This window comes from Myotis daubentonii, chromosome 3 (genome assembly GCF_963259705.1).
Source record: "Myotis daubentonii chromosome 3, mMyoDau2.1, whole genome shotgun sequence".
NCBI classification, from domain to species: domain Eukaryota; kingdom Metazoa; phylum Chordata; class Mammalia; order Chiroptera; family Vespertilionidae; genus Myotis; species Myotis daubentonii.
The window spans coordinates 51,703,910-51,716,560 of record NC_081842.1 but is presented as its reverse complement, the minus strand read 5'-3'; the positions used below and the strand labels follow the sequence as shown (position 1 = coordinate 51,716,560).

General features: G+C 47.2%; 1 protein-coding gene across 1 annotated transcript; it reads left to right on the top strand.

The window, feature by feature from the left end:
* Positions 1-7,165: 7,165 nt before the first annotated feature.
* Positions 7,166-10,677, top strand: LOC132229597 (transcription elongation factor SPT5-like; the record flags this gene model as incomplete). Its single annotated transcript, XM_059686159.1, is given in 3 exon segments — positions 7,166-9,622; positions 9,624-10,099; positions 10,101-10,677. Coding segments are annotated over 3 exon segments (3,252 nt in total), but the record flags the coding sequence as incomplete, so codon positions are not given.
* Positions 10,678-12,651: the final 1,974 nt, after the last annotated feature.

The following is a 12,651-nucleotide window of genomic DNA, read 5'->3' as shown; positions in this document are numbered from 1 at the left end:
AATGCAGAAAGTGAAGAGTCTAAGCAGTTAGGCATTGCAATAAAATGGGTGAACAATAAAGAGTTGAGACAGGCTGATAACACTGGATATGGTATAAAGTAGAAGGTACATTTTTAAGAAAGAGACAATACATTTTCTGCAAACATTGAATGTGTTATGTGAGGGGAATTAATGTGTTATATGAGAGGAATTAATGGAGACTGAAAAGTTTTTGGGCAACAAGGAGGAAAGAGTTGGCATTAACTGAGATGAGGAAGACTACAAGAAATGCTCATTTATCATCATGTTAGTATTAAGATGCCTATTAGATATTCCAGCAGAGTTGTGGAGTAGGCAATTGGGTACCCAAGTCTGAGTTATAGAGAGGTCTAGGCGGGTGTGGAATAATGGCTGCCGGAAGCCAGTTCCAGCATGTCAGCAGGGCTGAATCATCTGGAGTGGCAAGGGCATTTCCCCAAACCTGAGAAGGATAACTGCTTGCTGCCAGACAGCTAAGGGCATCTTAATCTACATGTTATTGCCTCCTACTGGCCAAACACCTGAACAGCCACAGGCAATTCCCCAATCTGACAATGAACTGTGTATACAAAACCCAACTCTTTGATGTGTATATCTCTACCTTGCCTTAGGACAAATTGTGTTAATAAATAGCAAGGGGTCCTGAGACAAGAAGAACTTAGTTCCTTTAGCTAAGTCTTCTCTGACTCCCTAATGCCTTTCAAAATTATGTTTCATCTCTGGACTCTTTATTAATTTACACGCAGCGCCTTCTCCAGATTGCTGAACCCTTCTTGATGCCGGATCAAGACCACCGGCAAATGGCCCCGAAATATGTCTACCTTTTAATCTCCAGAACCCATGCATATTACTTTATATGGGAAAAGGGACTTTGTAAATGTGATTAAGTTAAGGATCTTGGGATGAGGACATAATCCTAGATGATTGAAGTATGATCTCAGTGGTTCTTATAAGAGGAACATAGAAGGAATGAGTCAGAGGAGAAGTTGATGTGATGATAGAAGCAGAAATTAAAGTGATATGGCCACAAGACAAGGAATGCTGACAGCCTCTATAAGTTGGAAGAGGCAAGGAACAGATTATCCCAGGAGCCTTCAGAGAAACCAGCTCAGCTGACACCTTGGTTTAGTTCTACAAGATCCATCTCAAACTTCTGACATCCAGAGTTATGAGAGAATTGATTTGTTTTATTATAAGTCACTAAGTTTATGGTAATTTGTAATAGCAGAAAAGGAAACTAATACAGGTGGAGGACTATTTAAAGCTATAAAAATAATGAGATCACCCAGTGGATGAATAAATGTAGAGAAAAGATATCCTAACATGGAGACCTGGAGCAGTTGGAGCATGAGGAGGAATGAGCCAGAGACTGAGAAGGAATGAACAGCCCGATAGGAGGAAATCAGGAGAGTATGGTGTCCAGGAAGCAAAGTGAAAGAGAAATTTCAAGAGAAGAAAATCATTCCATTGGGTGAGATGCTGCTGACAGTTAAGGACAATGAGAGATAAGCATTGTCTGTGGGATTTAGCCATGTGGAGAGACTCTTGGTGGCCTTGATAAGAGCAGATTTGGTGGCAAGTTGGAGTGGTGGAGGGAAGGATGAGTCTGGCAGGGGAACTAAGTGAGAATTAGCGGAGTAGAATTTGGTGATGAGATGAGAAGATAAATCTCTCAAGATGTTTGGCAGGCCAGGGAAGGAGAGAAATAGGATGATAGTTGGAGGGGCATTTGGGGTTCTGTTTATGATTTCTGTTTAGGCTGTTGACAGTGATCTAATAGAGAAGGGCAAGTTGAATATACAGGAGAGGAAAGTGACTGGAGTAATATCTTTGAGTAGATGAGAGGGGTCAGATCTGGTTATTCCAGCTCAGACTGCCTACTCCCCTGCCCGCACCCATCATACACCTCCCAATTTCTTGTGATTCTCCAGCAGCTTACCTCTAGCCCAGTGAACTTGCAGAACAGCGGTGTGCCACCTGGGAGGAGACAGAGTTGTCAGAAGAAAGGAAACTTTGAAGTCAGAGCCCCGCCTTACCTCTGCCCAGCTCTGAGAATCCTGTGCTGGAGAAGACCCTGAGAATCTTCTGGAACAACGACATATCCCTTGACATATTCTGAGAGTCAGTACACCCTTAAAAGAATGAAATTTCAACTTTACAAAAAAAAAAAAGCATATTTTTATGATCAATATGACAAAAAGGCTGTCTTGTTCCATTTTCCCCTCACTTTCTTTTTTTTTTTAAATATATTTTTATTGATTTTTTACAGAGAGGAAGGGAGAGAGATAGAGAGTTAGAAACATCTATGAGAGAGAAACATCGATCAGCTGCCTCTTGCACATCCCCCAATGGGGATGTGCCCGCAACCCAAGTACATGCCCTTGACCAGAATCGAACCCAGGACCCTTCAGTCCACAGGCCGACGCTCTATCCACTGAGCCAAACCGGTTTCGGCTTCCCCTCACTTTCAATAGCATCAAGTTGTTAGTTCCCTTCATTACACCCAGAATGTTTTCCTTTCTGCCTTTTGTACATTCCTTCATGTCGATGCTATCCAGCAATCATCATTGCTTCTAATCTCATATTAGCTGACGTCTCAGAAGACGTTAGACGGCTGCTGGACTCCCCCTTAAGGACTGACAGTTGAGAAGACAAGCACATTCTGTTTTTATAACAGGATGCATTATATATTTTAAGTTATGCATATTAAATACCTGTGGGTGAGGTCTTGTTATAGAAAATATAGATGTATTAGGATAGTAGTAACAATTGTGTGATGGTCACAGTTAGTAATCAGTGTCACCAGCGTTCTACTTGCCATATCTGAGTTTGTTTATTTGTGGAAATGTAAAAGGACTTCACAGAACACTATCCTTCATAGACCCTCTGAACTGGTAACAGTGTGTCTTTCTAAGCATTTTAAAAGAGCTCTTTAGATTTCTTCCTCATCAAACACAGCTCTCATCTTCAGATATGAATAATAGTCATGAATAGTTTGTTTCTCTCTTTATTTATTAAATTTATAAATGAAGCCCTATCATAAAAGGGAGCTGACTAGACTTACCTGTTGGTCAGAGGAAAAACTAGGCGTAGCATCCTAACATGTGAAACCCCAAAGGACAGCTATGCGGACAAGTTCACTTTACCCACTTTATGGGGGAAATGGTTCTGGGGACTGTATCAGGCTTTGTAAGTCTATCTTGGATATCTACCGTCACTAGTCTTCTCAGATTGCTTGTTTGGGATGCAAGTTTAGGCGTCTGTGTGCATATTTCTTCAGAAACAAGGAACCTTTTCTGTTTCAGAGGATATACAGAGAAATCTGTACAATGGCAACACACAGTTCCCTCAGGTGTGCTGCTGTTTTAGAATAAGATAGAAGTCAGGTAGAATGGTAGAGATGGTCTGTTCCAGCCTCCTTATTTTACAGATGTGCAGCTAAGAGGCAGAGATGAGAAGGGCATCTTCTAGCTCACGCAACGCGTCAGAGACATTGCATGTGTGGGCCTTGAAATTCCTGGGCAGGATCTCTGTCCATCCTACCCTGGTCTTCAGTGTAGCCTTTATTGATTCTAAGCAATGAGCAAGGTCTCTTGCCCTAGAATTTTCAAACTCTCCTACGAGTGTATTGCCAAAAAAGGTTTCTTTGCTGGCTTTCTCCAGTCACACAAGATACAAAGTATCATGCTCTTACTTAAGAGTATTGAGGACTCAAGCTGAGACACAGGCTAGCACATTGGCAGGAGTGGGTGAGAAAGGCGAAGGGGAGGGGAACAAACAGACAACAGCAGACTGAACTTAAGGTAGATGTCCTGGAAATTCGTCTGTGTGATGCTCCTTACTCACTAGGTGACCTTGGGTCCATTCTGTTTCATCCTGGTCCCTAGACCAAGTTTCTCCATGCACAAGATGAGACATTTTAATTAATAATCTTTAGCATTCTTTATCAAGGACTCCTTCAATCAAATAATGCCCTGCCTTTGTTCCTGCCACCATAACAAAGAGAAGACAGGATGTCCTCTAGGACACATATAGACTCGTCAGTGCCCTGGGAGCTGTTAAAACCCATGCGTGCTGAATCATCCCAAAGAGAACAAGAAGTCCTTCCCTGGCGCATGCTGTTCTCAGGGACGGCCATTGGGGGTGCACAATCTGGAAACAAAGTCTACTGTCTCACAAAGGTATGGTTTGACCATTGCTGTCCCTACAGAAGGGCAGACACTCTCCTGCCCAATTCTCAGTAACAGCTTCTTTTGACTGATTCTCCAGGGACAATCTTTGTTTCAGGTAAAAAGTAACCCAGCCCTAACTGGTTTTGCTCAGTGGATAGAGCGTTGGCCTGCGGACTGAAAGGTCCTGGGTTTGATTCCGGTCAAGGGCATGCACCTTGGTTGCGGGCACATCCCCAGTGGGGGATGGTGCAGGAGGTGGCTGATCCATGTTTCTCTCTCATTGATGTTTCTGACTCTCTGTCCCTCTCCCTTCCTCTATGTAAAAAATCAATAAAAATATATATATATTTTAGAAAATAAAAAAGTAGCCCATCATAGTCATCTCTGGCCAAGAAAGCTGTTTGTCTTAAAGATTAAAAACTTATTAGCTATTTAGAAACTAGTCCTTTCCCTTTTAATCCTTCAAGCCTTTCTATTTTTATTCTTTTGATCTAATTTCAAAAGGATCTGTTTATTTGTGGATTCATTCATCTATTCATTCATGCAACAAACAATTCTTAAATCCTATCTATCAGTTACTATGCTAGACCTTCGGGCTATAGGCAAGGTTTTGCCCTCATGGAGTTTATAATCTATTGGGGGAGACAAAAAATAAGCCCCACGGAAGTATGTGTAATTGCAAACTGTTTTAAGTGTTCTAACATAAAAGAAGAGGGAGCTGAAAGCAAGAGTAATAGGTGGGACTAATTTACACTGGGCAGTGAGGCAGTGACATCTTAGGCTAAAATGGGTTTTTGCAAGAACAATATTCATTGCTTATTGGTTTCAGATCTCTATTTTCTGCTAATCTGGAAATAGAGGTTCTGGCAGAAGTTGATGAGCATAACAAGGAGCAATAATCTCATGTGCTGTGACATTGAATTTATTTCCTATGTGTAAGAGAGAAAATGAGAAGAATAAGTCTGCCTATGCTCAACCTCTTTCTTTTTGGGAATTTCCAGTCAGGAAAGATTTTGTTTAACAATAAAGCAGCCATTTCTCTATAATACATTTGGGCCAGTTTCTAGTTAAGCCCATAAACCATCTCAGTTCAATCACACAGTTAGCCAAGGGTGAATGACTTCTTGCTTTAAGCAAGGAGGACTTGTTAAAGAATACTGGAAGAGTTTAAGAGAAATTAGGCCGGTCCTCTCTGCAACATCAGGGGGCTGGCATTTCAAAGAATGAAAGTCACATGGGGATTTGTGTTTCTAGCCACGATGGAGTAACTGGTGCATAGCTTGCCCTCCCACTTTAAATAACTACAAACAGAAACAAAACATATGAGATAACTGTTTTCCGTTTCTGAACAACAGGCAATAGAAGACAGATTTTAGAGACACAAACTACACAAGGAGTCCCATGGTCACCCCAGTTTTCTGCCCAGGGGTGCTCCCCTGCTACAGTTAAGTTAGAACCCAAGCTGAGCAGTGCTCTCTCTGAGCTGAGGAGGCAGAGATCGGAACTCCAGGCTAGAAGAGGCTAGAATTTGTGTGACAGGATGTCAGAGAGGAAAGAACTCCACAGAAAGCCAGGCACCTGAAGTCCGCATAAGGATCGACTGTGGGTTTTTGGCTGATAACAGAGCTGCATGTACACAGGCCAAGAATCCACAAGGCCAGCAAAGGTTCTAGGCTGCAGGCCTGAGAACTGAACAGGAACCCCAGAATTCAGGCAGTGCTGAGAGATGTTAGGTTTTTGGCCAAAGCAGAGCAGAGAAATTTTGAGGGTGCAGTACAGACCCTAGAAAGGCTACGTTAAGAGTAAGGACCATGACCTATAATTTTTAAAACATGCAATACCTGACTATTTAGTCTGGGGCACTGACCTCTTTTCCAAAAAAAAAAAAAAATTACAATGGCCAACACAACAATATCTGTCCAGTGTGAATGCCATGTCTTGACCTATAAATATATAGGTCATACAACAGAGTTGCATCTTATTGGTCATGTCACAGAACAAGGTTGCATCTTATTGGTTAATTCTTGGTACCAGAAATCCTTATATACAAGTATAGGCACCTGGTTCTTTATAAAGGATAGATAGACTCCCCTATCTGCCTCTTGGGGTCCCTCATTCTCCTGCTGGTAAGGCCTTCAGGGGGCCCAGGACCACTCCTCTGTCCAGGACCACCCCTATGTCCTCAGGAGCCTTTCTACTTCCTGGTTGCCATCATGAAGATGCTGAATTGTAGTGAAACAAAAATGATGGCAGTCTCTACACCCCAGATGATCTCTTGATGTCTGCCGGAAGCTGGTCCATCCTTGCTGCTTGACACAGTCGCTGCAGGGAAGAAACATCTGCACAGCATATGTTTCAAGGGACCTGGCATATATGGCATACTGTTCTTAATATGTTTGCTCACCTTCTTGGCGCTATGTGTTTTAACCAAGGTCAAATCTCCGAGAAAGGTTGTTTCCCCAGGTAGGGATTTTTCCCTGAAGTTAGGGAGGGAATAAAACCCCTTAACTAAATGCCAGGTGGGTAGTTAATCACTTTAACTACAAACAATCACCCTTAAGCTACATAATCTTTACTCCCTGGAATGGAGATAAGAAACGCCCTAACCTTTGGAAGAGAATTGATAGGATTAAAATCAGTTGGTATAAATACAGATGTAACAAGACAATAAATGACAGAACTTGGCTGGAGATCCTGGCTAGAGATCCTGGCTAGACTGCTGATCAACTGAACACTGTCTTCGTGTCATTCCTTCTTCGCCTACTCCATCCACACTTTTGGGGACCCCTGGACCTGCTGGGGTTGGACCCCGACATATATCGGCTCCAGCTTCCACATTAAGACAGCTGTGCCACTCTCAAGATGGTGCACAGGAAGTGTGTCATTAGGACGCGCCCTGGAAATTTCACGTTTGGCGAAGCCAACAAGCAGATTCTCGCTAGAGGTTACGTCAGTCCCATCCGGGCGTCTTGTGAACTGCAGCTGGTTCCGAAGGCGGAGAATATGTCAGCGAGCACAGCAATTTCTCTGAGGAGGAGGACAGGGAACGCAGCAGTGACGGTGAGGTGGCCGAGGTAGAGGAGGAGGAGCGGAGTGCAGCAGGCAGTGAGAAGGAGGAAGAGCCCGAGGAAGAAGAAGAGGAGGAAGAATATGATGAGGAAGAAGATGATGACCGACCTCCCAAGAAACCCCGTAATGGTGGCTTCATTCTGGATGAGGCCGATGTGGACGATGAGTATGAGGATGAGGACCAATGGGAAGATGGAGCAGAGGACATCCTAGAGAAAGCCTCCAATATCGATAATGTTGTCCTGGACGAAGATCATTCTGGGGCTCGCCGCCTACAGAACCTCTGGAGGGACCAGCGAGAAGAAGAATTAGGCGAGTATTACATGAAGAAATATGCCAAGTCATCTGTGGGAAAGACGGTGTGTGGAGGGTCTGATGAGCTCTCTGATGACATCACTCAGCAGCAGCTGCTCCCAGGAGTCAAGGATCCAAATCTGTGGACTGTCAAATGTAAGATTGGGGAGGAACGGGCCACAGCCATTTCCTTGATGCGCAAGTTCCTTGCTTACCAGTTCACAGACACACCCCTGCAGATTAAATCGGTAGTGGCACCAGAGCACGTGAAGGGCTACATCTACGTGGAGGCCTATAAGCAGACCCACGTGAAGCAGGCCATCGAGGGCGTGGGCAACCTGCGGCTTGGCTACTGGAACCAGCAGATGGTGCCCATCAAGGAGATGACAGATGTGCTCAAAGTGGTGAAGGAGGTGGCCAACCTGAAACCGAAATCCTGGGTCTGCCTCAAGAGAGGCATCTATAAGGATGACATGGCACAGGTGGATTATGTGGAGCCCAGCCAAAACACCATCTCTCTGAAGATGATCCCACGCATTGACTGTGACCGCATCAAGGCCCACATGAGCTTGAAAGACTGGATTGCTAAAAGGAAGAAGTTTAAACGCCCTCCACAGAGGCTGTTTGATGCTAAGAAGATTAGGTCCCTGGGGGGCGATGTTGCCTCTGATGGTGACTTCCTCATCTTCCAGGGGAACCGTTACAGCCGGAAGGGCTTTCTGTTTAAGAGCTTCGCCATGTCTGCTGTGATCACAGAGGGTGTGAAGCCCACACTCTCTGAGCTGGAGAAGTTTGAGGACCAGCCGGAGGGCATTGACCTGGAGGTGGTGACTGAGAGCTCAGGGAAGGAAAGGGAGCACAACTTCCAACCTGGGGACAATGTGGAGGTATGTGAGGGTGAGCTCATCAACCTGCAGGGCAAGATTCTCAGTGTGGACGGCAACAAGATCACCATCATGCCCAAGCATGAGGACCTCAAGGACATGCTAGAGTTCCCGGCCCAGGAACTTAGGAAGTACTTCAAGATGGGGGATCATGTGAAGGTGACTGCTGGCCGATTCGAGGGTGACACAGGCCTCATTGTGCGAGTGGAGGAGAACTTTGTCATCCTCTTCTCCGACCTCACCATGCATGAGCTGAAAGTGCTCCCCCGGGACCTGCAGCTCTGCTCAGAGACGGCATCAGGTGTGGATGTGGGGGGCCAGCATGAATGGGGGGAGCTGGTACAGCTGGACCCTCAAACTGGGGGTGTCATCGTGCGACTGGAGCGGGAGACCTTCCAGGTGCTTAATATGTATGGGAAGGTGGCGACTGTCAGGCACCAGGCTGTGACTCGGAAGGACAACCGATTTGCTGTGGCCCTGGACTCAGAACAGAACAACATCCATGTAAAAGACATCGTCAAGGTCATTGACGGCCCCCACTCGGGCCGGGAGGGTGAGATTCGCCATCTCTTCCGCAGCTTTGCCTTCCTGCATTGCAAGAAACTGGTGGAGAACGGGGGCATGTTTGTCTGCAAGACACATCACCTGATGCTGGCTGGGGGCTCGAAGCCACGAGATGTGACCAACTTCACGTTGGGTGGCTTTGCCCCAATGAGTCCCCGGATCAGCAGCCCCGTGCACCCCAGTGCTGGAGGTCAGCATGGTGGCTTTGGTAGCCCAGGTGGCAGCAGTGGTGGCATGACCCGGGGCCGGGGTCGAAGAGACAACGAGCTCATCGGCCAGACTGTGCGCATCTCCCAGGGGGGAAATAAAGGATACATTGGTGTGGTGAAGGATGCCACAGAGTCTACGGCCCGAGTGGAGCTGCATTCTACCTGCCAGACCATCTCTGTAGACCATCAGTGGCTCACCACAGTGGGCTCACGGCGCCCGGGTGGCATGAACTCAACCTATGGGCGGACACCCATGTATGGCCCTCAGACACCCATGTATGGTTCTGGCTCCCGCACACCCATGTATGGCTCTCAGACACCTCTTCAGGATGGCAGCCTCACCCCGCATTATGGCTCACAGACACCCCTGCATGATGGCAGCTGTACTCCTGCCCAGAGTGGGGCCTGGGACCCCCAACAACCCTAACACACCATCACAGGCTGAGGAAGAATATGAGTATGCCTTCGATGATGAGCCTACTCCATCCCCACAGGCCTATGGGGGTACACCCAATCCCCAAACACCTGGCTATCCAGACCCCTCATCTCCACAGGTTAATCCGCAGTACAACCCACAGACACCAGGGACGTCAGCCATGTACAACACAGACCAGTTTTCCCCCTATGCTGCCCCCTCTCCACAAGGCACCTACCAGCCCAGCCCTAGTCCCCAGAGCTACCACCAGGTGTCACCAAGCCCAGCTGGCTACCAGAACACCCACTCTCCGGCCAGCTACCACCCCACACCCTCGCCCATGGCCTATCAGGCCAGCCCCAGTCCGAGCCCTGTTGGCTACAGTCCGATGACACCTGGAGCCCCCTCCCCTGGTGGTTACAACCCACATACACCAGGCTCAGGCATTGAGCAGAACTCTAGTGATTGGGTAACCAGACATCCAGGTGAAAGTGCGGGACACCGATCTGGATACGCAAGTGGCGGGGCAGACGGGGGTCATCCGCAGTGTCATGGGAGGCATGTGTTCTGTGTACCTGAAGGACAGTGAGAAGGTGGTCAGCATCTCCAGTGAGTGCCTGGAGCCCATCACCCCCACCGAGAACAATAAGGTGAAGGTCATCCAGGGCGAGGATCGGGAAGCCACAGGGGTCCTGCTGAGCATCGATGGTGAGGATGGCATCGTACACATGGATCTCGATGAACAGTTCAAGATCCTCAACCTCCGCTTCCTGGGGAAGCTCCCGGAGGCTTGAGGCAGGCCGGGCTGGTGAACTTTGGCAGACATCTGGCAGATAGAGGGTGTCCCTTCTTCCTTCCCTAGTCCTTGGTTCAGACATAGGATCCAGGCATGGCAGATCCTAGCCTGGTTGTTCAGTATTCTTTGTTTTCCTTTCAGGATTCCTATCTTTCTCCTTGATGTTTATGGGAATCAGAGTAGAGTCTGGGGGAGGGTCCCCATCCTGTATCCCCCCTTCCTCAGCTTGCTTTTATGTTAGGGTCTTTTAATAAAAAGCTGTTAAAAAAAAAAAGGATAGATAATTACTATTATTCTTTTTTTTAATTCAATCAAAATTATACCTTTTTTTGTCAGATTGGCCAAAAATATAATACATTTTTTGGTGTGCCACAGAATTTTAGTATTAGTTTGTGTATGCCAGGAGATGAAAAAAGGTTGAAAATTGCTGACCTAGGTCATTAGCTGGCACACACACTGAGTGTTGTTTTTAGTGTTTGATACATTTTTTTTAAAAAAAGGTAAATGTGATTTCTGGGGGGAGCCTAAGACAGTGCCCAGGTGGGAAATCTGTGCTCAAGAGAACACAAAGTGGGAGCGGTAGTTCCCCGAAAACATTTTCAGGGAAAGTGCCCGCCAGCATTGCCCTGCAGTCAGCTTTCACAACAGATGCTGGAGGCCGGTGTGGGGACCCAGCTGCCTTTTCTGTCTGACTCTGGCCAGTATCTCACAGATCAGCTGTGAGAAAGGAAACGCACTGAACTAGGAGATAGGAGGCACGGCCTTCCCCTTCCAGCCACTCTTTGAGGGCACCAGTCACTGCTTATTAAGCAGTTCATGTTATTAAGCATCTCCCTGGGGAACTGGAGAACCACAGGACACTGTAGATAATGAAGATCTACTGCATAAGCAGAAAAAGTTCAATGGATAAATGCCTCCTCCCCCGCTGCTTGGCTGCCCTCACCCCAGCAGGCCCGTCTCCTTTTCATTAGCAGCATGAGAGGGTTCAACATGGATTTTACTTTCTCTCTCCTTGTGGGAAAAGGCATTGATCCAGGCTTCAAAAGCCTCTGTGCATCTGTTCCCTGCAGCTGAATCGGGTTCCACTTTGGGCCGAATGTTCTTCCAAGTTGAATTGCTCCCCATGCCAAGGTGAGTCCAGGGCACCCTTTGACCTACCTCACTTTCCTTTCAGGGCCTGTGAGGTCAAGGAGAGTGCCTGTTCTCAGGCCCCTCCAACTAAGGAGGACTGACTGCCTCTCAAAAGTAAGAACCTGACTCAGAATGGGACCCGGGGGCTGCCGTTCCCTTGGTTTCTTCACCTACAAAATGCAGGGCAGAGATAGAATAAGTTCCATCTGGACATTCTGTGAAGTGAAAACCCAAGGGTAGGCCAGACAGCCTCTGGAGGCAGGGTGGGCTCAGGCCGGGTGAGGTGCCCAGGGAAGAAGTGGGGAGGGATGCACAGCTTGGCCTCAGGCCGGCAGAGTCCCTGGCACACTGTGTAGCAATGGTTTCTTTTACTCCATCCACTGGCCTAGCGCTCTTTGCTCCAGGTTTGTGTCATGATTGAACAGAAACAGGTGTAAAGATTCCCTCTAATGTCTAGCAAACATTTCTCAAAGCCTTCTTTAATGAGTGGTTTGGAGCCTGTATTACTCTTCTTACCCCCTTTGGCCTCTTCTTTGCCTGTCTGCCCGGGACCTTGCTTACCATCTCATCCAAGCTACACTGACTTTTGGATATGCCATCTGGGATTTTTAAAATCTCCCTGCAACACACACACACACACCTTACTGTGTTCATTCCACTCTTGTAATTCTGACTCTATCCCACTCCATCCCAGCTCTGTCTTTATTTTTACTGACTGTGAGATATTGCATTGTAGTCACCTAGAGTTTCCTTTCCTGGAACAGCAAAGAGCTAAAGGCGGTTGGTTTAGAACAATGACGTTATTTGAATAACTAGAGGCCCGATGCGTGAAATTCGTGCACTCGATGCATGAAATGCCTGCACCCTCTCGCAGTCCGGGAGCCCTTGGGGGGTGTCCACCTGACAGCTTAGGCCTATTTCCCATGGGGAGCAGGCCTAAGCCAGCAGTCGGACATCCTTAGCACTGCCGCAGAGGTGGGAGAGGCTCCCGCCACCACCGCCTCTGTGCTCACCAGCCAAGAGCTCAGCTTATGACTGAGTGGTACTCCCCCTGTGGGAGCACACTGACCACCAGGGGCAAGCTCCTGTGTTGAACATC